At 53.6% G+C, this 26868-nt stretch overlaps 8 protein-coding genes across 8 annotated transcripts; 6 read left to right on the top strand and 2 right to left on the bottom strand.

Annotated features, from left to right (window-relative positions):
- Positions 1-76: 76 nt before the first annotated feature.
- On the bottom strand, positions 77-3157 carry CORC01_03379 (uncharacterized protein; the record flags this gene model as incomplete). Its single annotated transcript, XM_022615029.1, has 1 exon — positions 77-3157. One exon carries the CDS (start codon positions 3155-3157, stop codon positions 77-79), a length of 3081 nt encoding a protein of 1026 aa, XP_022478488.1.
- A 4278-nt stretch (positions 3158-7435) lies between these two features.
- Positions 7436-8912, top strand: CORC01_03378 (galactosyl transferase GMA12/MNN10 family protein; the record flags this gene model as incomplete). Its single annotated transcript, XM_022615028.1, has 3 exons — positions 7436-7862; positions 7915-8197; positions 8249-8912. 3 exons carry the CDS (start codon positions 7436-7438, stop codon positions 8910-8912), a joined length of 1374 nt encoding a protein of 457 aa, XP_022478487.1.
- Positions 8913-11409: 2497 nt separating this feature from the next.
- CORC01_03377 (uncharacterized protein) lies at positions 11410-12442 on the bottom strand (the record flags this gene model as incomplete). Its single annotated transcript, XM_022615027.1, has 3 exons — positions 11410-11511; positions 11882-11971; positions 12056-12442. 3 exons carry the CDS (start codon positions 12440-12442, stop codon positions 11410-11412), a joined length of 579 nt encoding a protein of 192 aa, XP_022478486.1.
- A 1804-nt stretch (positions 12443-14246) lies between these two features.
- On the top strand, positions 14247-15408 carry CORC01_03376 (tat pathway signal sequence; the record flags this gene model as incomplete). Its single annotated transcript, XM_022615026.1, has 2 exons — positions 14247-14647; positions 14721-15408. The coding sequence occupies 2 exons, from the start codon at positions 14247-14249 to the stop codon at positions 15406-15408; spliced, it is 1089 nt and encodes a 362-aa protein (XP_022478485.1).
- Positions 15409-17552: 2144 nt separating this feature from the next.
- On the top strand, positions 17553-18202 carry CORC01_03375 (uncharacterized protein; the record flags this gene model as incomplete). The annotated part of the gene is made up of 2 exons (XM_022615025.1): positions 17553-17729; positions 17786-18202. The coding sequence occupies 2 exons, from the start codon at positions 17553-17555 to the stop codon at positions 18200-18202; spliced, it is 594 nt and encodes a 197-aa protein (XP_022478484.1).
- Positions 18203-18706: 504 nt separating this feature from the next.
- On the top strand, positions 18707-22322 carry CORC01_03374 (uncharacterized protein; the record flags this gene model as incomplete). Its single annotated transcript, XM_022615024.1, has 3 exons — positions 18707-21505; positions 21559-21650; positions 21704-22322. The coding sequence occupies 3 exons, from the start codon at positions 18707-18709 to the stop codon at positions 22320-22322; spliced, it is 3510 nt and encodes a 1169-aa protein (XP_022478483.1).
- A 1419-nt stretch (positions 22323-23741) lies between these two features.
- Positions 23742-23894, top strand: CORC01_03373 (uncharacterized protein; the record flags this gene model as incomplete). The annotated part of the gene is made up of 1 exon (XM_022615023.1): positions 23742-23894. The coding sequence occupies one exon, from the start codon at positions 23742-23744 to the stop codon at positions 23892-23894; it is 153 nt and encodes a 50-aa protein (XP_022478482.1).
- Positions 23895-26270: 2376 nt separating this feature from the next.
- CORC01_03372 (uncharacterized protein) lies at positions 26271-26564 on the top strand (the record flags this gene model as incomplete). The annotated part of the gene is made up of 1 exon (XM_022615022.1): positions 26271-26564. One exon carries the CDS (start codon positions 26271-26273, stop codon positions 26562-26564), a length of 294 nt encoding a protein of 97 aa, XP_022478481.1.
- Between the last annotated feature and the right edge of the window lie 304 nt (positions 26565-26868).

The raw sequence follows: 26868 nt of genomic DNA, 5'->3' as shown, positions 1-26868 counted from the left end.
CCTATCCAAGTCGGTCTCCAAATCCATACCAACTTTCAACTAGGTATCATGATTACATGTGGAATCTTTCTCATCGTCAATTACCGCTGTCCCGTCTGGCAACAAAATTGACCCACTCGCAGCGGCAGCCGCCGGTACCACCGTCGAAGCCGCCAAAGGAAGCGTCTTTGTCTTTTCGCGGATTCACAGTTGTTCCCCCAAAGCCAATATCATTGGGAAGAAGTTTCGGTGTACTCGTGTCGATCCCCTGGCGGTCATTCACGGGCCAGTGCCACACAAACTTTTCGCCCGACTCGCCGCCGTGGGTGTCGGTCTTGATCGTGACGGGGTAGGGCATGGTGCCGGGGGTGGAGAGGAGCTGCGTGGTGTTCGCCGAACTGGTCCACATCTGAACGAGGAAACGCGTCTGGGACCAGGTCACGAGGAGCTTGGCCTCGCTCCTGCGAGATCCGCCGTCCTTGTCGAGCGGCACGTTGCTCTCGCTGTCGGTCCCGTTGAGTGTGGTGACGGACTTTAGGTAGATGGTGCGCTTGAAGTAGGTATAGAAGCCGTAGTGCTCAGTCGGGAGGCCGCGGTCGTACAATCGTACGGGCTGCTGTACGGCGTGGGGGAAGAGTTGGGCGGGGGCTCCGGTGCCGTCCGGCTCGAGGTCTGGTGCCGGTAGGGTGATACCAAAGTCGTCGGAAGAGTTCCCCGAGCTCTGACGCTTACTCAGGGCGTTGGGGCCGACGCTTTCGCTGGCGGACTTGAGGATGCTGAGATAGAAAGGAGTCGGCTCGCCGGCTTTGTCCTCAGAGACAATACCGTCTGTCGTGTTTCCGAGAAAATACATTTCCTCAAAGGAAGGGGGAGATGGGTTGGGTGTGAAGGACGGGTTCTGTCTCCTGATATATGCGCCGGCCCTGGATATGATACCGCCGAGGTTGAATTGCCGCTTCCCGGAGGTAGATCCGGGCCGAGGGGGTTCACCGTTGGGCACATTCCACAGGTTACGGGTGTTGTTGTCCCACTGAATCTGCATGGTGAAAGTCGGCTGATTGGGACGGTTGGGGGCCACAGATTCTTGCTCTTCCTTGGGCAGTGAGCAGCTCCAAATAGTCGACGGGCTGCTGCAGCCAGTGACGGCGGCGGTATTGTCTGGGCCAACAACAGAGAGCACTCCGGTTGGCATCGGAGGGAAGTTCGTGAGGTTGACAAAGATACTGTCGACTGGCGCAGATGTACTGTTCCTAGGGATGAGGGTAACACAGAGAACGATAATGAGAATGCTGAGGAAAAGACTGGCTCCACATACTCCGAGGCACGCCCGTCTTCTCTTTCGGCCTTCGCGGCCGCTGCGACCGTAGCACCCAGTCGCGGGGATACACCAACGGCCTTTCCAGAAGCCCCCAAATTTGCGAGCTGCAACTTCTTCCTTTTCGTAGCGGCGACGCTGCCGTTCAACGTTATTGCCATTCCCCGGTGCCGCAAGAAAATGTTCCTGTGGCAAAAATGTGCCTGCAAGCCTTTCTGGAAGGCGACCTTGGTGTCCGGGAGCTGGGCCATTACCTCTCGGCGCTGGCGTCAAGGGTATATCAGTCATGTTGATGCCGCCCTGAGAACTCATTGTTCCGTTGATGGCTGGTGAGATCGGCCCCGGAGACGGAGGATAAAGTGCCTGCAAAGGATGACCCGTGGGGAAGACAGCTCGGTATCTGACGGCCTTCTGCTGTTGCGGGGGAGAGTAAGGGGGCGGCTGCTCTGAGGGAGCCGGGCAGGGTTCGGCAAGGGGGGCTTTCTCTGACCGGGGCTGCAGTTGCGGAGTAACTGACCGAGAAGATGACGCGGGCGAAGGATCCCGCCTGTCCATGAGTGGTGATGCGGTCTTTCTTGGAGTGGGCACTCTAACGATCGGCGCCTCTAAATTGCGTGGTGATGGTCTCGGGGATGCTGGGAGGCCTGGTCTCTGAATAATAACTTGTTGAACCTCTGTTGGCTTGAAAACCTTGGGTTCCAAGTCTTTTGTTTCCAAAACCGAGGTCCTGGTGCCCTTTTCACTCCACCAGTCATGGTGCGCTGATGTTTTGACTGGTTGTGATTCAGACTTCTGGGGTGGGACGACAGGACTCTTCCTCTCCAAGAAGGGTGTCGTAATGTGATCCCACCAACCACGAGTCTGTGTCGCTGCGCTGTCTGGGCTCTTTGATGTCTCCTTGGCCTTTGTCGACTTTGGTCGGTTCGCGGCCGCCCCATCCTCTTCAAACAAGGTACACGGGCTACCCCCATCATCATCCTCGTCGTCCTTGTTCTTGAGGACGACGCTAACTATTCTCTCCTGCTGTTTGTAGGTGGAAGGGACTGCGGGAACTGGAGGAGCGTCATGAGCAACACCAACACCGAGGCCAGTTGCTTGGGAGTAGATGCTGGAAGTGCGATGCGGCGACTGGAAAGGAGAGGTGGTGTCTGGTGTGTCTGGACTCCAGACTGATCTTTGCTGTGAGGGAGTCAAAGGAGTGGCAGTGTCTGTTTTGCCTGTCATTGTAGGTTTGTTGGTGTATTTCGGTGGCAGGTCATGCGGCGTCTCGATGACGACCGTTTGTGGGCTGATTTCCCCGTCGGCCATCTCTGACGGCAACGCGATGCCAATGATAATCGGGCGGTCGTTTGGGGACAGGTCCTGCTCTAAGGGGCTGCGGCCAGCACTTTGAGGAGACTTTGCGTTCGTATCCGACTTCTTCATCTTCAGCCAGTTCCAGTTGCCGACCGACGCAGAGTTGGGCGACCCCTCAAGGGCCCTCAGCGCTGCTGCGTCGACGAATTTTGGTTGCTGGAAACCAGGAACCCGGTTCGGTTGAGCCTGTTGCTGCTCTCGCAGCGTTGCCATGTCCGTGACCACCTTGATCCCTGCTTTGGCGTTCTGCGCCTTTTGCCGCTGGCGGGACTTGAGACGCCTCATCTTCTGAACTGAGTACCGAGGCTGCGAATATCTCGTCGAAGCCGGTTTATTTGGCCTCAGAGGGCTGGGAGCGGCCGTCTTGTCCATGATGAGCTCTTGGTCATCGTCCATGATTGGGGTGACCACATCTTCATCTTCCCATTCGTCCCAGTCTTCTCTTTCGTTATCGTGTCGATGATCGTATGGCTGCCGTTGAGGCACCGAGGCCCCATTCGAGGACATGTTGATGTAAGAAGTCCCAGGTCTTCAGAACGCAATTCTCAAGTAAAGTTGCGTAGGCGTCGAGCTCGAAATATGAAAATTGATTCGACAAGGATGAGGAGCAGACCTCGAGCCTCTCTGGAAGTGTTGGATGAAAAGAATGAATCCGAATCACTGAAAAGCTCCCGTGGTGGAGGTGTGTGTCAAGTGGTGACAAAGGCGCGGCCTTGAAAGGGCTGCTTGTGGATATTTTGGGGAAGGAAGGAAAGAGTAAGGAACGGCAAGTTCAAAGAAAGTGCTGCAATGATTGGCAAGAAACTTGAACACATGGAAAACTCGGCTGTGAGTCGTGAATAGGCACACAAGGAACAACAAAAGGGAAACCGGATAGCCACCCACCGAGATTCATTCAACTACATCTGAGAACACGAAACAGGCAGAAGCGCAATGGCGCGGCAGGAGCAGGTAGCTTCATTATATGTCTGGGGCCGATTCACCACACGGCAGCTTTGGAGTTCATGGGTCACGGCCAGGCCTCGAGATGTTTGGCTGGACGATGCAGTTCGAAGTATGAGGTAGGCGCCCAGTTGGACATCTTGAGCTTCTGATTGGTCGACGTGCCGCTGGCCAGCTCTCAGGCCTGCAGAGGCAACCGCAACGCTGGCCATTCATTTGGCCGCGGTTGCATGGTGGTTAAAACGGCTGTACGGCTTGCAGGAAACCCATGAGCAGAGTGTTGGTTCATCTCGCGCCATCGAATCATATCATTCAGTGAGCCACAATGAGCAGGATGAATGTGTGTGGTTCAATAAGTTTGGGGTAGATGGGAGCTGTGGCACACGTGTGTGTTGGCTGCCATGGACTTCCATGCCCCTGTGGCTGGTGTGCAAGGTGTGGCTGGAGGCACCAAAGCCACTCTTCCTCGCGGGGAGGTTATTAATAGACTAGGTTCCCGCCCGCGATAGATCCACATTCACAACCCGACCGCCGTACCGAGGGCGAGCGGTCTTCCGTGACTTGGCCGAAGGAGTGGAGATCCGAGACAGAGTTGGATGCCGCTGCCCGGGCCGGGGTTCTGTCAATTCCAGGTTGAAATCATCACTCTCTAGCTGATACCTTGGGCTTTGGGACAAGTTGGCGGCTGGCTGGCTATGGGGAAATTGGGTCTGCCAGTGTACTTGGTGACTTCGTACGTGTCCAACGTATACTTCCTTCGTGACGCAGATGGTATTATTACGCGCTGCATTCCAGTCACATCAAGTCGGAATGCTCATACAAGACGTCATGGCACAAGATGCCAAAGGTCCCCCTCCCGGTTTGTGCACTGTCGAGGCCCCCGCAAGCCAGCAACGCGTTGGAATGCAGCATCACATCAGCATCGGAAGCGATCGAGTCAAGAAGTCGGGTATCACGCCTCGCCGGCTGGAACTTCTTTAGGCGCCACGACGTATACTTGGATAGCAGACGTACAGGCTTTCCCGCCAACTCCTCATCCTATCTTACAAAAGTTACGTGTCTGCACACCAGCTGCCGTCACCCCTCATTTACCATAGCTTTGGGTTTTTGTCATGGCTGTGGGATGGAATAGGAGGACCATAAAAGTCCGGTCTCAGGTGCTGAGCAGGCGGACGAAAGAGCATGGAGTGGCTGTGGACCTGTGGACCCAGCTGCCTCGCAGTGGACGAGGGGGGGTGGCTCGGGCTTTTCCAATCGCAAAACTAACCATTCTACGGATTACACAGCAGGGCGACAGAAGGGCAGTAAGTTCTCAGATGGTGCAAATTTCGTCTGTCCTCTCTAATGGCATGTCAAGTCAGTCGGCGGATGGAATTATTTTAGAAGCTTTACGGATAATCATGCGGTAGTGCCTGCTTTTGGAGCGATTGCGTCGGCGGCAGGATAATTTCGATGAGGCGCTGGCTGTGAAGTTTGCTGTCTTTGTTGCAATGCTGGTGTCACCGAAACACCGTCGTTAATTTCAAAACTGGCCCAGACTCGAGCGAGAGAGGAGGGGAAGCTCCACTCGATCTTGAACGCAATCTCCAACCGGCAGGATCAAACATGTCGAGAATCAAGTTGTCTGATATTGCAATACCGCCGCTCGTTGCTGGAAATTTCGGCTTCAACGCGCACCTTAATTAGCAGACGCAACATCGTTTATGCGTACGGATACTTCGTGTCAATTACTCTAACGCGTCTCCAGGGCAAACTCACCACACCACATAACCTCACGCTGAGCAGTGTCGCTCGATATCCACTAGTATCTCGGTTCAGTGCATGCGAGATCTGTCAGTGTGTCTATGTTCCCAGTGGCCGCATTGAAATGCCTCGAGGTTCATGTCTTGGCTACGAAGCGTTTTCATTACCTCCTTACCTCATCGGGCTATCCCTATCCCTAATGTTTGTGACAGGTTCGTGATTGCCCTGGATTGTGTCGATGCCTCCCTTGGCTCAGTCTGTAGGTGTGTCATGTGAATTCAGGTCAGGATGGTTTATCAATACTTATCAGTTTTTTATATGGATATGCAATATTGAGTAATTGGCCCTTATGAGGGATAGGAGTAGGCGCAGAGATCCTTATCAGTTTGGGTTTTTCTCCCTGTATTTTCCTCTTTTTTCTCCTTTCTTTTTCCTTCTTTCTGATCATATCCGGGCACCCAAGATTATGACATCGTTCTTATCACAATATTCAGACGATTAAGACGTCAGTTGCGATCATCTAGGGAGACGAGAGGGGAGAGTTTGGGGACCGTCCGAGTTTATCTTGATAGTTTAAAGAGCCAGCGTCAAAGTACACTCGACCTGTCCCATTGCAGCAACATGAGCATTACCTCCGTGTGTAAGCTACCTGAGTCAATGCAGGGCCCATGTTTTGATGTCAGCGGACTGCTAGAAACCTTGAAACTTTGCACACTTGCACCCTGGCACCCAGCAAAAACGTTCCATCCGAAAAAACAATAAGACGCACCAGATTCATGTTGCTGCTAGCCTTCTATGGGCGAGAAGGGGGGGTTAGCAAAAGGTAAGGGCCCTTTTTTTAAGATGAGAGACTGGCGATGGGATAGATTGGACGGCAGCCAACCGGGTGGAAGGCCCTCCCTTATTTTTGCCCAGTTTGGGCCCAGCCATTCCTTTTGCAGATACGAGATGGCCATAGGAGCAAATTAACAAATAGTCGCACCAAAGGGAAACTGTCCTTTCTGAACTTGTGAATCAAACATTCCCTTCTGCCAACCACTTCATTGTGAGATTCGGAGTTCCAGTCACCAGTGTCGGCCTCCGCTGCTTCTCAGTTGTCAACCGTCAGCAATCATCCCTGCTACCCTGTGGTCCCCCTCCCTTTCCCCCCACGCCAGTGGCAGTAGGCGGTCAATTAGGTTCCCTCTGTCAGATTTCCTGCTGCAGCCACCGGCGCTGCGAACGAACGCCCTCGCGAGAGTAAGGGAAAAAAAAAAGTGACCCAGCCTGGAGACGACTCTCCTCCACTCCGCCCTCCTCCCTAACTCTTTTCTCCTGTCTACACCCGTCCCGTCGCATCAACGCTGCGCGATAAGCACCGCCGAACCGAGCCACCAATTCTTTACAGCTACCTGGCTGCCGTCCATAACCCTCCTAGCCTCTACCGACCTACCGACCTACCGACCTACCTCACCAGGCCCTGCATCAACCCGCCCTACCCAAGCCGCAAAACACCTTCCCCTGGCTGGGCTACCTGTACAGCCTCACCCCGAATTCCACGAACCACCAGAAGCCATTCCGCCTTTACCCAAGAGAGAGAGGGGACCCCCTTTTTCGGATACATCGACCCCCTTCCCCATCACCTTTAGCGAATACCTCTTGGCTATCGCGTTGTAACCAGACGGCTCGTAAAGTGCCATCTGGTCACAACCCTCCATAATCCTTCATCCTGGATCAATCACAGCAATTCGCCGCCTCTTCGTCCTTCAGCGACCGCAGGCCAGCACGTTCACATCACCGACGCCGTTCCTCTGCATCTGGCGGCCTTGTAGTCAAAGTCGACGGCCCAGGCGCCCGTGGCTCTTCCCAATTCCTGGGAGTCCACGGCCAGCAGCCTGGTCTTGCGCCAATTCCTGGTACGTCTTGTCCTGCATCGTCCTCCCGTTCCCTTCCTCAACTCGCAGTTCGGCCCGGTGGCACATCTATTCGTGTATGCCTACTTCTTCCAACCCCCCATCCCGACATGCCACCGACGCGAATACGGGTTGGACAATCGAGTGACGGAACCCGATTGCTGACAGCTCGTGCTCTTTGAACCCTGCAGGCACCCCCAACACCACAATGTCGCTCTCGCGCAGTCCCTCGCCTATACCTGGAGGCGGTTGGGCCAGCCCTGGCCTGACCATCAACACCAGCGGTCGATCGAGCCCGAGCAGAGGTTTCTCAGCATCTAACGGCGCCTCTAGCCCTTGGGAGAGCAAGATGAGGACCGTCGGCATGAACGGATACCCGTCCTTTTCCACTCAGAACCAAGGCTTCTTCACACGGCACATGCGCCGGATATCAAGCAGCCTGCCGCGGTTCAACAACCAAAGCCCATATGCCAACAAGGAAATGGATAAACTGGGACGAGGATCATGGGCGGCACAGAAGGTTCCCCTCGTGGGAAGGATACGGAGCGTCTTCGCGCGCATGGGCAGGAAGATGAAGCTGCGCCTGCTGATTCTTCTCCTGTTCATCCTCGCGATGACCATCTTCTACAACACCCGTATGCCTCTCCTATTGCTGCAGTTTGGGCTTCCCCATTGACAATTTCGCAGCTCTAGTCTACCACTGGCGAAGGCACTTTGGCGGTGGCCAAAAGTATGTCATAATCTTGGCCGCTAATATTGGAGGAGGCGTCATGGAGTGGAAGGGCGCCCGTGAATGGGCCATTGAGCGAGACAGTGTACGAAACAAGAAGAAGTACGCCAATCGATGGGGATACGACCTTGAGATTGTCGATATGAGCACCAAGAAGCGATACGCACACGAATGGCGTGAGAGCTGGGAGAAGGTCGACTTCGTGCGCTCCGCTTTCCGCAAGTATCCAAAGGCTGAATGGTATGTGAAAGCGCACAATCCTAAGCATGAATGAACTAACGTCGGACAAAGGGTCTGGTGGCTTGACTTGAATACCTATGTCATGGAGTTATCTTATCCCTTACAGAACCATATCTTCAACGACATCAACAGACACGTCTATCGCGACATCAACGAGTATAATCCTTTGAACATCAGCCATCCTTTTACCGATCCTTACCTGGACAAAGAGTCCCGAAGCCCCATTGGCGATGGAATGGCCGAGTCTGTCAACTTGATCCTCTCTCAGGACTGCTCTGGCTTCAACCTCGGTTCTTTCTTTGTAAAGAGGGGCAACTGGGCCGATCGCATGCTCGATGTCTGGTGGGACCCCGTTGCCTACGAGCAGAAGCATATGGAGTGGGAACACAAGGAGCAGGATGCTCTGGAGCAGCTCTACAAAACTCAGCCCTGGATCCGTAAGCACACGGCCTTCCTCCCTCAGCGTATGATCAACGCCTTCCCGCCGGGCGCTTGTTCCGAGAACGGAAACGACACTCGTATTCACTATGACCAGAAAGACCGAGACTTCCTCGTCAACATGGCTGGCTGTGAATGGGGTCGCGATTGCTGGGGTGAGATGTACAACTATCGCGAGCTCAGCTATTACCTGAACCGCAATCCGTGGGAACGCTTCAAGGAGGACCTTATTGCCGTTCTCTGGTACAAGATCACTGGCAAAAAAGTCAAGCTCTGAGACGGCCGACGACTCACCAAGACACGGCCCTGGTGCGTCTTTGCGCATCATTCGTGAGCCATCTAATAGCGGCTGGTCAACCGTGTTTCTCTTCCAACGTCCTATTTATCGATAGGAATACCCATCTTATACACCACACATACACGCATGCGAAGCCCGGGAGCTCGGGGACCCTGACGCCTACACACCTCATGAGCGGTATGAAAGAACAAGAAGCAGAAACCGTCAAAAGCGGCGGTTTCTCAGACCAAGGAACGGCAATTTCGAAAACGAAGGGCGTTTATTGTTGAAGACGGATAGGAGTATTCGGATGAGGTTTCCTGATGTTGAGATGTGTAAAAAAGACCTTGGGTGCTGTTCTTTTCCCAACCCATTAACCTTTTTTTATTACAGTAGACGTTGTACGCCATGGCACTTGCAGAACATGTGTGGAAGCAACCGCAGAGCAGAGCCGCCTGAGGGATTTCTGGCATCAAGAGCTGACGCCAGCTCCTTGGGTAGCTCCGTGACACAGGTAGCTTGCATTCAGGTTGCGTTACGAATCTAAGCCTTGTCTACCATGCTTATGTGTCCTAACTGTATATTATGGTGCCGAGGGTGATTTTGCATAGCAAAGAGCCATTGCGATGAATAAGTGCCCTGAACATCGATATTGAATGTGGAGATGGTCTGACACTGGTGCGGGATACGCTGGGGCCAGCCATATGGCAAAAGTTTGGACCTGGCAAGATATTTTTCTCGTAGTATTGAAAACAGACAAGCTTATAAGGGCCCTAAAGAAAAGGCCTGGGATGGGCTTGGGGGCGATGACAGGCTGTTCCTTGCACCGAGCTGGGATGAACGGCCGGGATTATCAGGGGGCAGATATTCTGCCTCCAAGTACGGATAAGCACTTTGATATTAATCGCCATGGTTGCCAGATGCGCAAGCTCTTTGAAGCTCGACTCAACGTTGTGCGAGACAGGATGGACGTTCTCGAGTAGTACTCTAGAGAGAGATGGGCGATAAAGTTCCCTGATTATCACTTTTGGCGTCACCTATATGGACCATTCTAGTAAACGGATCAAGCCTCGGACGAGGCGATCTCGCAGCTGTGAAGCGGAGCGCTTGCGCCATTTCTAAACTGCTCATTAGACTGGGGTTTCATGGGGAGAGGGCCATAGGGCACGTTATATGTCTGCGGTATCCGTAGCACGGCAGCCAGTAAACATCTCTCGGCACTGCGACTCGTGGAGGGGGCGGAGGCGGCAACGGATGGTGCGGCGGTTGCCCGGCTCCGCTCCGATAGCGACCCTTTGCCGCCGGGATATAATCGGTTCCTCTCGCCTCCTATTTGATGGCGGTTTCCTTTCTCTCTGCGGTCCAATCGCTCCTTGAAGCCTTTGAGAAAAAAAAGTGGGTGACTCTTCCTTCAACACATGTCCGTAGATGACTCTTTTTTTGGGGGGGGAGGGGTTTGCCAACTCATTAGAACACGCACAAGGAGCACATCTCATGATTCGAGCAGACAGTAGCCCTCATGGGGCCGGGTCCAGGCTTCTAAGGACGAGGGTGGGGTTTCCGGTTCCGAGTATATTGATCTGCCCGCTCCAGCTGTTCGGATAGCGACAGCTTGTTTTTCGAGATGATCGTCGGGTCCCCTGCTTCTAGAACCCTTGGGGTATGAAGGGCCTCCCAGGGGGCCGCCTACCTAGTACCATTGAACTTTTTTTTTTTTTTTTTTTTTTTTTTTTTTGCCTCAGAAGTTGAAGGGATTGAAGCATCAGCTCGGTACTCCGGCGTTGAAGAGATTACTTGCATGGCTATTGCGCCTGCTTCGCCTGCTGCTGCTGCACAGCTTCACGACTTTTACTTGTCATTTGCGAGTCCTCTGAGTATGAAAGGAACTATGACGTTGATTTCGGAGGCGATGTTGCGCATTGATCGGATTGGGGATGGATATCCACCCTTCGAGATGGCAAAAGATCTTGTTTCCCACCCACCTTTCCGCATGGCCGCTTTGCCGCGGGCGCACGGCACAAAGGGGGCAGGGTAAGGGGTTCGTTCGATCTTCAACGAAGCGCGTGTTTCGTCCCAACTAGATCGCAGATGGCCCCCTCGAAAAGAAAACGTTTGAAGGAATAAGAGGGCTTTTTTTCTTCTTTTGGGCGGGGGATCTCATAAGCAAAACGGCTATCGGCAACCTAAGCAATGAGTGGTGGTGCAGCGGCGCATGTGTGCGTATTTGTGTGCGTAATATGGATGTAAGTGTGTTTGAGAAGCAACTTTTTCTACGCTTTCCCAATGTGCAAGTGCGATGCGATGCAACTGGTCTCGTCAGCGGCTTAGTTGAACCCCGGTATCTCACGAGAACGGGCGTCGAGACAGTCCTCCTATGATGATGCTGGAGGAACAGAGAAGTTGGACGACTCAGAGAATGAATCGAAGCAAAGCCCGCGGGCTGTTGGAAAAACAATGGTGGACAAGACACAAACGATGGGTTAAAATGTCTCATGGTTCAGATCTCGGCGCCGCCGCGCGTGCCTGTCGTCCAAGGCGGCCAGAGGCTCGAACATTCCTGAGTGAGGCTGAGGGGGAAGGGGGCTTTGGGGCTTGGGGCCTGGAAGGGGAACGCGTAGTGTAGTGGGATTGTAGGGATTGTATGACTACGGTTTGCACGAAACTCATAAAAGTTGAGTCGGGTCCGAGGCTGAGTCTCATACTGAATTGAGTCCGTGTGACGAAACAAATTCGAGTGCTGTGTTTGAATCGTCCTTGTTCTGGGGAAGAATATGCTTGTGCGCAATGCTACGTGAGTGAGTGGGTGAGTAGGTAAGTGAGTAGGAGTGAGAGTGTGCGGTTGGGCAAATGTTTCAACTCAGCCTGCCCACGGTCTTGTCTGTTTGTCCGTCCCCTTTCACCACCTCCTTTTTTCTCCCTCTCTCTCTCTCTCTTCTGGATGTGCCAGTGTTTTCTGAAAATGTTTCAACCTTCAAGCCCCTCGAGGGAACGTCGAACTCCACAAGCGATAGAGCCCATGCAGGGGTCGAGTAGGTCAGGTCTCTAGCGCCCTCTTCTTCCTGTCAGGGGTGAAAAGGTTGCGTTAGTCTGAGGGAGTGACAGACAAGCCGCGGGTAACTGTCACTCTGTAAGCGGCAAGTAACTGCCTTGACTGCCGTCGCCTCTGCGACTTTAGTTAGGTACCTCATCTTCGCCCCAATATGAAAAAGATACGGAGATACATGGACGAGAGCTAGAGCGCCCTCGGAGCAGGGGTAGCGCGGGAGAGGAGGTGCGAAGTCTGCAGCAGCCACTGAGGGAGGCAGAGAGCCGCCGCCGCTAGGGCGAGTGGGTGCCGCGTGCTCCAGACTGACGGGCCCCGCCGGCGCGGGAGCGAGACGATTGGACGTCCGTCCACCCGCCCCTGGCATGGCCCGAGTTTCAGACTGACGACCAACACCATCCACAACCGCCCACCACCAACGACTACGCACGCCGACCCCACGTCTAGAATCTTTGACATCCAACCCGACCTTCAAACGTCTTGCCATTTGCGGTCCTGTCTGTCTTTCGTCCTCCCTTGCTCTCGCCCAGTCATTGGCTGACCATTCTCCCTTAGGCAACTTCTTCTCCCCCTAAGTTGTTTCCTTTTCTCTCCCGTCCCATCTTGGAACCATGCGAACCCCTTTCCCGTGGTATAGGCTACGTGAGCAAGGTACCCATTGACGATCATCCTCTGCCCGTTGAATCTACATGATGCCCGCTAGTCCCCAGTTTCTTTTCGAAAAGCACGCACAAACCCACTCGCTCGCTGACTGGCTCGTCGACATGGATCTCGCCTCGGCAAGCAGACGACTCGCATCCTGCATGTATAACACTCACCCGCATATAGAGCTTCTTCGGCACGGCGAACGAAACGGGCTTAAACCCCCCCCCTATCATCCCGTCTTCGCTCTGGGTCCCCCCGGGTATTCCCCTGATCATTCTGTCAAGGCTTGGCGGGTAAACATATTGAAACAAGAACCTGTCGTTCGTTGGAAAGAGAGCCCTCGAGCACACACTCGGCGCAACCACACACATGGAGCGTGGGGCAAGGACCCCCGGGAGTTGGGCCGAGATGGCATATAGAGAGAGAAAGAGGTTAGAAAAAAAAAAGTCTCACCATGGTTCCCAAACGCCCCATGTCTTTGTGCGGCGTGTACGTGGCTTTGGGTAGAACTAGGTCGAGCAGACCAGAGAGAAAGATCAGATAGGTCACCTTCCATGCGCCCCAAATGTTGTCCGGTGGCCGGAGGGCTTGCTCACCTTGGCCCTCCCCACCACCAAGTCTACAACACAACCTCGAACCGTATTTAGCTGGCTGCATTCCCCAATGTGGTTGAGGCTCATGAGTCCGTGATGTGTCGTGCTTAAACACTCAAGGCCTCAGTTCAGCCTCCTTCAGACGTTTTTGTCTTCTCTTCTTACAAGCCCCTTCGTGGCACTCATTCTCTTCTTTCTCCTTCACTTTTCAGCCCCCAGGAGGCAGGCACGAGCCGTTTCAATCCTTTCCGGCTGAAGTTATCGTTGTCACCAGAGGTTCCACTCCTTCTTGCAACCCTCTGACCCTTTTTCCATACACTTTTCCTCATCTGGTCACCTTTGCCAAGCGCACCGACAGTTCCAGTCTCACTCAACTCAGTCAGATCTATTGAGTAAAGAAGGGTCCAGAGCGAACCATCCAACCACGCTGTGCGTCATCACTCTCTCACCATCACCGAGTCAATACGATTTTCTTGGAGTTTGCCCACCGGTTGAAGCTGAGGCTACTGAGTTCTCTCCTCAACACCCCCACCAAATTTCAATTCCCAGCCGCATCTCGTGTGTGTCTGCCCTTGGGTTTCCACTCCCTCGGACTATTGGAAGGAGAAAAAAAAAACGGTTCAGATTCCTCAGAGGCCTGACCAGACCAAGACCGATCCCTCTTTCCTCCCTTCCTTGAGGTCTTGCCCAGACTACGACGGCGGAACACACGAGAAATTTCTCTCCTACCAACCACCTACAGTGACGGGCTCACTCGGGAACTTACAAGGACATTCATTCTCTTCCTTTTCTATTCATTCATCTTTATTGATGAACCTTTGACTCTCCCTGATCCCTTTTTGATTCAATCCTTCAAGACAGTTTATTCTTCTTTCGTGGGTTTTCTCGAGTGTCTTCAATCCCTCATCCCAGCACTCGACTTTCCAGCCCGGCAGAACCAAACGAAAGGAAATAAGTCAAACAGAACCCCAAAAGGAACATTTCCCAGAAAGTCTCAAACCTTTTCTTCTCCATTCAGACACAGATCTCGATCTCGAGAGTATCGCCTCAGCCATGCCTTCTCAGAGCATCAAGACAGTGCTGGTGGGCGCCGCTGCCCTCCTCCTCTGCTGCAACACCAGGCTGGCCCAGGCGCAGCGGAAGTACGTCCTCCACGACAACTTCGACAGCTCAAACTTCTTCAACGAGTTCAGCTTCTTCGACCAGCCAGACCCCACCCAGGGCTCGCAGATTTACACGAGCGCCGTGACGGCCAACAACAGCGGCCTCGCGGGCTACGCCAGGGGCGGCATCTATCTCGGGGTCGACTCCAAGACCAAGGGTCAGGGCCGCCAGTCGGTGAGGGTCACGTCGAACAAGGCCTTCGACACGGGCTTGTTTGTCGCTGACATCCAGCACATGCCGACTAGCAGTTGCGGAGTCTGGCCTGCCTTCTGGATGTTTGGTCCCAACTGGTAAGTTTCTCACCTGCATAGGAGTCAAGAGATGTGGTGACGAGACGACATGACTTTCTGACACCACTCGTAGGCCCAACTCGGGTGAGATTGACATCATCGAGGGAGTCAACACCCAAGAGTCCAATTCCGTGACCCTCCACACGGGCCCGGGCTGCAGCATCACCAACGACGGCACCATCGCCTCCACCACCCTTAATGGGAAGGACTGCAACGCCGACAGCGCCTCGACGGGCTGCGGCCAGTCGACGTCCAGCAACCAGAACTACGGCGACGGCTTCAACGCCATCGGTGGCGGTGTCTACGCCGTCGACTTCAACTCCCAGGCCATCTCAGTGTGGTTCTTCCCACGCAGCGCCATTCCCGGCGATATCAGCTCGGGCAACCCAACCCCGTCCTCCTGGGGCCAGCCCCTCGCCAAATTCAACGGCGGCTCCGGGTGCGACATACCCTCGCACTTCAAGCAGCAGAATCTCGTCTTCAACACGGCCCTGTGCGGTGACTGGGCCGGTAAAGTGTGGGAGCAGAATGCCGAGTGCACCGCGCTCGCGCCTCAGTGCTCCGACTACGTCGCGGCCAACCCGCAGGCCTTCACCGAGGCGTTTTGGCTCATCAACTCGGTAAAGGTCTACCAGGCCGACGGCGGGGCCAGCGCTTCCGCCCCCGCCACTGCTCCAGTTGGCGTGCCGACGGCTCGGCCTTCGGCCCCGATTCCGGGTGTCCCGGGCGTCTCGGCCATCCCTGGAGCACCTGGTTACTGAACTGAGCTTATCAGGGAGTAAAGAGACGCGAGATACACAAGGAGCAGGACTCATTTGACTCATTTCGAGTAAACGTTACACAGGTTTGAACTCAGGTGGTGGACACGAGTACAATGGCGTTGGAGGCTGGTTTCTATCATGTCCCTTTCGACGACATTTACGGCCTTTTTTTTTTTCCGCTTCTTCAACATCTACTGGGTAGATAACACTTTTTTGAAACCTTTCGTTTTTTACCTTTTTAGGAGTATGAAGGGGAGACATGGCGTTAAACGGAGGAGATGTTTCCTAGGAAAACGTATATCTAGCTTTTGACTTTACACGTGGGTATCGTGAGCAGATACCACCGAATCAGACTACTTCACTGTTGAACTCTCCGTCCTTTTGGAACATGAAAGATGCCCTGTTCATCATTTGAGTTCTGCATTGAGCGGGAAAACAAGAGCTGGCTCGCTAAACAGCGCCCATTTAAGATCATCAAGGGTCATGAAAGATCTTCAAAGATCATCAAGTATGGAGTTGAACCCCAGGCTCGAGAACTGAGACGTAGAGCCGAGTCATGTCAGGAAACCAAAGTAAATTTCTCGTTGTTGTCGATTCAAACGCGATCGTAGGAGCTCTGACGACCGTTGAAAGGTTCTCTCGACTCAGTCGCCCGCATACAGTTAACAATGCCGCCTGCCATCCGGAACAATCTTCACATGACGTCCCAAGATGGGATGTCGTCCAACGTTGTACGTCGGTGACCACCCAAACTCGGGCGTTCTCGTCGTGTAGTCAGGGAACAAGGTTTTCGGCAGGTGGTGCCGAAGTTATTAGATTCCATCGGGAGGGTCAACGTCCGATCTCCTGACGGGGGTCGCATGAAGTGGCAGAAGCAGTAGAGCCAAGACTCGAAACACGCTCAAAGAATTCCGTAGAGATGGGTGACTGCGACCCTTTCGACCTTGAAAGGGCTACCGCAGCCGAGAAAAGGGTTTGACGATGTCAGGTGGCACGGAGATCTTGAAGCTTGCGTCGGACGCAACTCGACTGGAGACTGCCCTTCGTGCGGCCCCTAGTCCTACAGAGTGATGGCATCCCATGTGTCCCTCTGTCGCGGATCTGGTCATCCGAAGAAAGTAATATGGGCCAGGAGTTGGGAATAAGGGCGAAGCAAAGAGGCTCATGGGGCACCAAATGGCCGTGACGGGAACGCCTCCGGGATCGCTTCGGGGCTGAATATTGACGGGGGAATGCTTAAGATGTTGAAGAACTGGGAGAGAAGGGACGGAAAAGTGGCACCGCACCACGCACTAGTTGTCTTGCCCACGCGCCAACTGGTGGCAGCCGCCCCACATTGTCCAGACGGGCAGGTAACGACAGCCTGATTGGGCTTAGCTGCCATGGGTATGAGGCAGATCCACCATGATCTTCGACAGACTTCAAACTCGCAACAGCCACAAGCCAAAACTCCCAACACCAAGAGCCTGTTTGGAGCCGGCGGTTCGACTGCAGAACCTGCGCAGGCTACAGGGAGCGCGCGGTTTCTGATTGGACCGTGACTCGCCGAGAGAACAATTGACGTTGCTCGTCGATCCGCTACTTGGCAAAGAAGCTTGTCTCCTCAATGGAGTCTATCAGGGGTCAAACCTAGCTTTGGCTGGTGTTATTGATGCAATCGTCCAACCCTTATGTTGCAGCCAGGCTCGGATGAGACGCCCATGAGCCATCACGGCTTATGATGCTGGTTCGGACGACTCAGGAGCAGGGCATCTATGGGGATAGTTGTGACGGACGTGAGATGAAGTGCCCTGCCAGGCAGACGGAAAGCGTCGTCCATCGAGCCATGAAGAGGTCTGAGGGAGGCCGCGGGGCCCATGGGCACAACCTTGTATGCGGTGAGTACGGAGGAGAGGAGACGAACTGACTGCGTACGGTACTATAGAAAGTTCAGGTATAAGATCCTCCCGCTGCCCCGATCATCCACTACCTTTCTCTTCTGCTCTCCTCAGTATCAACAATATCTCAGACTCGATAATTCACCTTCCTTTCATTCATCACAGCAGCGCTGTTCCATTCACTCTTTGCCGGACAATATCTTTTTAACTATAAACATTCTTATTAGCAATCTACCTACCCACGCCTTTCGACAACCTTCAAACAACATGTACTTCTCCAAGATCGCCGTTCTCTTCACTCTGGCCGCCACCGGTCTCTCCGCCCCCATTCTGGGAGCCGAGAAGCGCCAGGCCAAGCTTCTTACAGTCCAGGACTACTCTAAATTTCAAGTCTCTTCTGGTGTTGGTGGCAACGCCCTTGCTGAAGTCGCCCAGAAGTTCCCCGTAAGTTACTGTGATACATCTCCACCCGCGAGAAGACGATCCTGACAGCCCTCCAGGTTGACAAGATCAAGGCCAACCTCGCTGGAGTCAGCAAGGATGACTTGGCTACCCTCCAGGCTGCTCGTGTCGCCGCTGAGAGTGCCGAGACCGACGCTGGCGGCTTCAACGATTCCATTGCCAAGGCGTCCGGGGCCGATGCGGACGCCCTGAAGGTCGGTAAGATCAAGAACAAGGTTCTCAAGCTCCAGCTCGAGGTTCTCGCTCTGCAGGTGCAGCAGGCCCAGGGCGCCAGCAATCAGGCCAAGATCGACGCTGAGCAGAAGAAGCTCGACAACAACGTCAAGACCGACACAGCCTCCAAGGGCAAGACCAGCCAGAGCGTCTCTATCAGCGCCACCTCCGCGCCCAAGGGCAGCAAGGCCAGCAAGACCAGCAAGACCAGCAAGACCAGCAAGAAGACCAAGAAGCATTAGAGTGGCAAATACTGCCATGATAGGCATGGTTGGTGATAGACTCAAGAGTTGTTTGGCGTAATCCTCCTCTTGGTCATGATAGGGTTGAAGGAAGGGGTTGTTCGTACATGGGACATGCAAGAATGGCGATGGGAATTTGCACGCCGGGGGGCCAAGTTTCTGATTCAATTCGGTGACTAAAAAATTCAGATGAAATTGAACAATTCTTGAGTTGGGTGAATTTAAAGCTATACCCTCTTTGACGTGACGTCTGGTGGTGAGCTCGCACTGTTTTTTTTGTTGAAGAAGGGCCAGGCGGAGCTGTGCCCGACGTCCTTTGGCACTGTACCCAGGCTCCCATGCGTCGCCAAACCTTAGTAAGGTACCTTAAACACACTCACCCTCTCTCACCTTCCTCTTACACTGAAACTTTGGCAACCATCCAATCTCATCAACCTGTCACTTGGAAAATCCAATTTTCTCTCTTTCATAATTCAGAAGCAAGACTGACGCGGCCTTCGACGAATGATCGGCATTGCTACGCTCTTCAATCACGCGGGCGCTCTTCGGTGCGGTGGCGTGTCAAATCGCCTGATGGCGTCACGATCAAGTTTTATTCCGTTAGGAAGCCTTGCCATTACGCGGGAAAATACCCAGCTCACAGTTGAAGAGTGGGAGCTGTTGAAGGAGAGATTCGGGAGCTGGGGCGGAATCACGCCGACTATACCTGCCAAGGGTGCCAAAGCCTCCGAGCCGTTCGACGACGTAGAGGATACCTTCCTCCTGTCTGCGTCTTTCAAGCACTACAAGAACCTCGTTGCTGAGAGATGGATTCAACTTGAGTTGCTCATTCATCCCGGTGAAGTAGAGCATGGAACTGCAAGGATCTACGTCTTGCCCGACGACATTGATAACAAGATCATCAACCGAGATCGCGGCAAGCTACGAAGATCACGCAAGGCTCTCATTTCCCTGCTAGACTTCTCTCAGCAGGCCTGGTCCGGCCGACCGACTTCGAAACCAATTTCTCTGGACCATATCTTCAGAGCAGAAGACGACTCTCATGATTCGGCCACACTACTGCGGCTTTTCAACACCATTCCTTCTCCGGACCCGGCGCCCGATATCATCGCCAACCCATTCGACCAAGATGCCGTCTACAGCGTACTCGAAGGCAACCTTCCTGGTCTGAACGAGTCTTCAAAGCTGTACGACTATCAGCGCCGTTCAGCTGCGGTCATGATTCAGCGTGAAAGCGAGCCCGGTCAATTCCTGGACCCAAGACTTGTCAAATCAACCGACCAAAACGGTGCGGACTACTACTACGATACTAGTTCCGGCATGCTCACCAAGGAACCAAGATTTTACGACAGTGTCAGAGGCGGTATCTTGGCCGAACAGATGGGCTCTGGCAAGACACTCATCTGCCTTGCCGTCATCTTGGCTACCAGACATTTACCCACCCGCACTCCCGAAATCTACCAAGGGAGCGACGTGCGCGTGAGAAAGAAGATTGGATCACTCGCGGATATGGCGGCCTCGAATATCAACAGTAAGGCAGCGCCTTGGAAAGCATTTTTCAACGTTTACGATGCGAGCCAGGAGTTGGAGTTTCCCAAGTGCATAGCCGCAATACGCCGCAATCCTAGCCGCTACGTCATCCCCGAGGCCCCTCCCAAGCGCCTTCGACGCCGCGAGCATCATGTTGATCGACCAGCCAAGAAGATCAGGCACAGCCATGCATCCATCGTGATCGTACCCAACAATCTTGTTCAGCAATGGATTCAAGAGATTGAAAAGCACATGGTCGACCCGGGAAACCCGGCGGGTCTCAAGGTTCTCAAGCTGACTAGTCAGAAAGAGGAAATCCCCAACTCCCAGGTCCTTGCGGCATATGACCTCGTTCTCATTACACACTCGCGGCTCGATAGAGTATGGAGAGAGACCATGATGTCGGGGTGCCCTCTGTCAGAAGTCCATTTCAAGCGCTGCATCGTCGATGAAGGCCACAAGCTAGGTTACGCAAAAATCAACAATAAGAGCAATACTCTTCTCGCCATCGATGAACTCACTATCTCGGCTCGCTGGATCGTTACCGGTACGCCAGCAACTGGGTTATTTGGTGTAGATGACCAGCACTTCAACGATGCCCACCTCGATGACCAGGGCAATGTCGACAAGGCGGCGGCCCTGGCCGAGGCGGAAAAGGGAGATCTTGAGAAAATCGGAGCGATTGCATCACTGTATCTCAATGCTCGACCTTGGTCCAACAGTGTCCACGAGACAGGGGACACGGCCGCGGACTGGGCAGTCTACGTGATGCAGCCGAAGCACAGCTCCCGATCAACTGGCCGCATGGGGGTGCTGCGGGCAACAATGAACTCTCTCATCGTCAGGCATCGACTATCGGAGCTCAATACCTTGCTTCCGTCAGTAAACGAAAATGTAGTCGTGTTGGATGGTTCATACCAGGACAAGTTGTCGCTCAATATCTTCTCAATGATGATCATCTTCAATGCGGTACAGTCCCAGAGAGTCGACATGGATTACTTCTTCCATCCACGTCAACGTAAGGCTTTGCTCCAGCTGGTTCACAACTTGAAGCAAGCCAGTTTCTTTGGCGGATCCTTCTTCGCTAAGGACGATATAATGAAGGCACTCGAAACTGCAGAGACTTTCATCCGAGAGTTGAAGGTATTTACAAGCAAGGAAGATACAGTTCTTCTGGAGCAGGCCATGGAAGTCGCCCACGTTGCCATCGACAACCAACTGAAAGACTTTAGCAACAAGTTCAACGAGGTTCCCATCTTTATCCGCGACTTCCTCCCCAATGGTGTGGGCTCTGCCTGGTCCCTCGACGACCGAGACGCTAACCCCACCTGCACTGATGCCGGAATGGTGCTTACCGCGCAGAAGCTTATCGCGTCCGCTATGGGGAAGCCTGCCAAGCTGAATAGTCTACTCAACGGCCAGCTGGAGTACGAGGGCCGCAAAGAGCAAGCCGACCAGATCCTGTCTGGGGCACAGGATATCGTGGTTGATCAGCGGCCATCCAAGACTCGCGGGGTTCTCGCTGGCAATACGAGACTAGGAGGTGAAAGGATCCCTCGACACCTCAAATTGAGCGCTTCAAAACCAGGCGATCCAATCCCTGAGCTGGAGGAACTTCCGGATGATCTCAAGAAGGCTACGTTGGTTTCCACTGTGTCAGCAAAGCTTTCTTACCTCATCGACGCCGTGGTAGAGCACCAAGATAAGGAGAAAATCATCATATTCTACGAAAATGAGAACGTGGCGTGGTACCTGGCTGGTCTTCTTGAAGTGGTGAGTGTGACCTTTTTGACGGAATTTGACGAAAAACTAACCTTGTTGTACAGATTCACGTACGCCACCTGATTTACGCCAGCAAGCTCACGTATGACCGGAAGATGGAGTACGTCGACACCTTCAACCACGACCCCAAGATAAGGTGAGCGCTTTCCTTACACATGCATGTTTCCTGTGTTCTAACTATTGCGCCAGAGTCATTCTCATGGATTTATCGCAGGCCGCCATTGGCCTCGACATGAGGGCCGCCTCGCGAATCTACTTCATCAACCCCGTTCTGAACCCCCAGATCCAAGCGCAGGCCATTGGTCGCGCCCGACGCATCAGCCAGCAGAAGCCCGTGACGGTCGAGACACTTGTTCTGCGGGACAGCATTGAAGAAGTCATTATGGAACGCAAGAAGAGCATGTCGCAGTTTGAGCACTGGAAGTGCAAATCCATCTTGGACGATCGTCCCATTTATAACTGGATCTTGAACGCTGGCATCACACCTCTTCCCAAAGACCAGAACAATTACCTGGCGCAAGCCATTCCGCTGAAGCATCCTCAGCCGATTTTTGGCAGCAAGTTCGTTGGAGTTCAACGTGCAGAAGAGGATACTCTGGCGAATGGCACAGAGATCAAGTCAACCGTTGGCCATGTTAAGCCGGTAGACGGCACACATCTGACCGGTCGTAAGCGACTGCATAGTCCTGAACCCGAAGGCGATGGAAACCCGGCGGGGGATGGCGCTAGACCTGCGCGCCGCATGCGCTTGGCTGCAGGTGACAACGGTGTGAGTGGTGAGCGGCCTACGCCCCGAGTGCGATTCTGAAAGGACATTTCTGGACTTTGAAATAACCAAGCATGACGAATGGTATTTGGACGTGGTCTGGATTTTTTGCGGTAGTTTTGGGTGGCTGCTGTCCAAGCAGGATGGGGGGGGGGGTGGGTTCAACTTTGTATAGTGCTTCCGAGATACCAACTAAGCTGCACATGAATGCGACAGCAATAAGAATCGCTGCTCAAACCTCTCTTCAATGATTCCCTCACAGTGGGTAAATCATTATTTTTTTGATGATACTTGATGAAATTCATTCCGCATGGGCTCATGTGAATCCGAAATCAAAACATAGTGGAGTGACGGCTGTTGCCAGAGGAACGCAAGGTCTTTGCGACACAACACCATGCAATTGTTTTTGTTTTCCAGAACAAACGGATGCTGATCCTGACGTGATGCCAAGCGAACTTTTCAGTCTGGGAGGCGACCCCTCCGAGAGCCATGAATTTTCATTATGCAGACAGGCGCCGCGTCCGAGGCCGGGCCGGGACGGGGACCAGCGGCGAAAAGGCAAGGAATGTGTTAGCCATTGGCCCGTTGCTCTCTTTTCCTTGGCGAAGCGCTTGTCCAAAGCTACGCCGGCTGTTTTATCTTTGTACTATGGATACCTTCTAAAATGACAGCGGAACCCGGTCACGGCAAGGAGAGGTAGCGCGGCCGGGTCGACCGAGGAACTGGGAAAGTCGGACGGGCCACCGAGAGAACCTCGTGGGTTTAGGGGGTCGGACGTTTTGCTTTTAATTGCAGCGCACGGAGGATTGGAACAGACTCTCGAGGCATTGCCCTTTCGGCTAAGTAAAAGTGAGGGGACGTGTGTAAACAAGATTCAACGATAAGGTGTACCGTGTAATAAACAAAACTGGACCAGAACAAGAGTTTGCAAAGCTTGGATTTCCTTGCCCAGACGGCGTGGGCGTGCCGTACGTAAGCCATTCGCATATTATGTCCCTCTTGCTTCATGGGAATGAACCCGGTATATCCGTTGCATGGATTTGCGAATACGGAAGCACGACAAAGGACCTGTTCACAATAGAGCGGATGACAACCGGTAAGAGACGATGATGCAATGCGGAGGGCTCGGCAAGGAGGTTTTGATGGAGATCATGGACCCAGTTTGCATCCGTACTGTCCTGTCAGGGAGGAAGGGGCTGGGGATCTGGAGCGTGCACGTTACGTAGTATACCTATGACAGAGACAATGGAGGAAGGAACGGCCCAGTGCAGTGTGCCAGGCAAGTACCGTAGCTCCTTCAGATTGTTGCGAAACGAACTTATTTCTCCACTCCGTATTACTTGCCCGTTGAGCAGGGAAAGAAGAAAGGAAGGGAACCCGAGGAAGAAGGAAGTGAGCACGACATGGTATGACGCCTTCCGTGGAACTGTCAACCTTCACCAGAGGCATGGCAGGGCAAGCATGGCGAACAAGGCTGGGGTTGTGAGACACACAGAAAGAGGCGTTTCTCTGCCCATCCTGTCCGCTTCAGTTGAACCAATGCTGCACATCTACCAAGACAGCCTCGGCTTGCATCATTCTCAACAAATCGCCGCGCAATCGTGGAGACTCTGAACAGCTCGACGCAGGCAGCCTGACTCGTTTCACCTACCTACAATGGCCATTGTTGATAACGAACCAACGAACCGACGATGAGTCGTCTTCCGCCTCCTTCGCCCCCTGTTTCCTCCCCAAATTCCAGAGGTTGGGCGGTTCGTCTGAGGTTAGCCGCTAAGGTCGAGGCTAAGACAGAAAACAGCAGGGACGCCCGTTGAAATCGATTCTCATCACGGCAATGAGCTTACCCCGAACGAGTTACGTTGCTCCGATCTCTCGGGACTATCCATTCTCGCGTTCTTCTGCATCGCTCCACGGCCTTTTCGAATACAGAAAGATGCTCATGAGGCTCAAGGAATGCAATAGAACGATATATGTATATTCATTAAAAACAGCAACACCGTCGCCACTATACCCACCAACTACACGAGCCATCGAAGCGGCATGTGACGATACCTTCCCAATTTCGGGGCAAGCCAGGCATCGCGGAGCAAGTCCACACGGCACGGGAATGCAGATGCGGAAGCGGCAACGGGATGTGCGTAAGACGTCTAGTGTAGCCTAGATTGACGAGGCGACTTTGATGCGACCTCAGCACGCGCCACGGCGTCCGGGGGTTCACAGTGTCACACAATTCTAAGCAAAAGCTGGAGCCTGGCAGTGTTGAGTTTTCGGTGTGTCGGCCTTGGAGATGGGATGAGATGGGATTTCTAGGGTGGGATTTCCGGGGTGAAGTGAGTTTTGTCCCACTTCACTTTCCTGGTTTTCAGTTTCTGTTCCTGGATGCTGCTGCCGCCAATGCACACACTGGCCGTTGTCTGTCTGAACGGCTGCAGCTTGCAGGTTCTAGCCCCGTCTGTGCCCAAGAAACCTTGCGTGGTCAGAAGGGTCTCGTCATGGCTAGCTGCATCAAACACCCCTCTCAACTTTCCGTCCGGTCCACGCTGCAGGGCGGAACGGGACTGCCAGATGGCCCCAGCCCAGCCTCTCGCCGACACGCCACAGGTCGGACTGATATGATGGTCCGGACGAAACGAGGTCAGAATGATGAGACCAGACGGACGAGAGGGAGGAGGATGAGCTACGCATACAGGATCTATTTGCCCGAGGCGGACGCCAGGCACGTTCACTATGCTTCGGCGGCCTGTCCCTGTCTTCCTCCCTACGAGACGACGAGCTGCCGGCTGGTGTGTTTTTGGGCAGGAAGATGGGCGCATCTTCGAATGGACTGGCTGTGCAGCATCAGCATTGCACATGATGATACGGATATTACTGGATGTCGGCACGGTTCATCGCAACCCCGCGAAACACAGCCAGGGCGAGATGCCATATGCATTGGCTTCCCCCGGACTGCTCATTCGTCGCGTTCGGGAGTCGTCGTGGCCGGTCTCCCGCTCCGCCACTTAGGGAATGGCCTGGAGCGTTGAGGGAGCTCCAGAACATCACCAACCCTGTCGGGCTGTTAACCTTGTTTTTTCCCAGGCTGCGGGTACAAGTTCCTCGCCAGAAATGTGGGCACCTCCATTGTATCGAGTTGAGTGCCTGGCACCTGCGGCCCATCGTCGATTGCTGGAGCTGGAGGTGCGAGACAAGCTAGACGAGGGGGATAGAGGGGTTAGATTACCCACACAATATCCAATCATTCATGCGACTAAGGCGCCTCCCAGCCGCTGCAGTGCAGAATGTTGTCACCATATTGCGTTGCTTTGCGCAGCTCTAGTAAGGGTTTTGGAGGTGGAAGGGCCGGGAGTGCGTGAGCGCCGAGCAGGGCTCTGACTTTTTTGTCTTGGGACCACGAGACCAAGATCCCAGACCGCAGACCGCGATTTGATGGGGACATTTCGAGCGTAGGATGGGGTTCTAGATTTCAAATATAAGGCACCCGGATGCACGAAGGCTGCGAACTGAAAGGCCCTTGCCCTCTTGCTTCCCTCGTCTTGTAATCTTTCACCTTTCCACCTTCGTTTGTTGGTATTGACGGCTTATAGTTCTCGGCTTCTATCGTTCGATCTCTACTCCCCTCGTATCCCCTTCCCGGCTCGGCTCATCTGTCATCGCGAATCCGCAACAGCTTCCTGCTCTTGATGGTGCTCTCAAGGTGGCTGAAGCGGGTTGGTTACTAAATTGAAAACCCACCCTCGCAACAGCGGCAGCTGGCCAAGCGATCCCCACGTCCGGTATATTAAAATTACGGCACAACGACCTCATGAAGACCCAGGTTGCAACCCCCTTTTGTCGGTTTAAATAAAAAGGGCCGCATCTCGCCAAGGTTTGGACGGCACGTGGACGGTCACAAAGCCCACGGAAGTGAAGACGAAGACGAAGAAGGAGAATATCAGTCGACACCGTACGTCGACAAGCGACGGTCGCGAACCTCGAATTTCAAACGGCATAATGATCAGCGGACGGCAGTATTACGAGATACCGCCTGCGAGCCAAGCGACCACGACTTCCTACAAAGGCAACAGACGGTTCGATCCTGATTACGGACTCAACTATAGCCACCACAGCTACGCTATTGAACAGAAAGACTACCGGGCCACCCGGGCAGTCTCTGGCCTTGGGCCTGCCGGTGCAAGGCAATCGCTGTCAGCGCTGGACGACAGTCGTGCCAACGAAATTCGACATGGCGTCTACGCACACGTTTTCCTCGATGTCAAAAATAGCAGCAAATCACACGTTCCGTAAGTCCCTCTTTCTACTACGTAGACAATTGCCCCATCTTTTTTCCCGTACTTTTCAACACTATCGACGACTGCATTTCCCCCATTCTTTGTTCCACGTACTGGTTTCCCCTACTGCTTCATTGATTCGCTCGCCTGTTGTTCAACTGCCTCTTGTCGCGCGCTTTTTTCCTTCTTTCTTTCTATGTCACCCATATTACATTGCATCGTTCGCTTGGCCTCGTATTCTATGCTGCGTTCTGTTTATTGACGCGATCCGTCACCTGCTGCATCTGAAATTTCGTTTCTGCACGATTCTACATGAGATG

Source organism: Colletotrichum orchidophilum, assembly GCF_001831195.1.
Source record: "Colletotrichum orchidophilum strain IMI 309357 chromosome Unknown Scaffold_20.1, whole genome shotgun sequence".
In the NCBI taxonomy this organism is placed as follows: Eukaryota; Fungi; Ascomycota; class Sordariomycetes; order Glomerellales; family Glomerellaceae; genus Colletotrichum; species Colletotrichum orchidophilum.
This window is presented reverse-complemented; position numbering and strand designations above follow the sequence as displayed.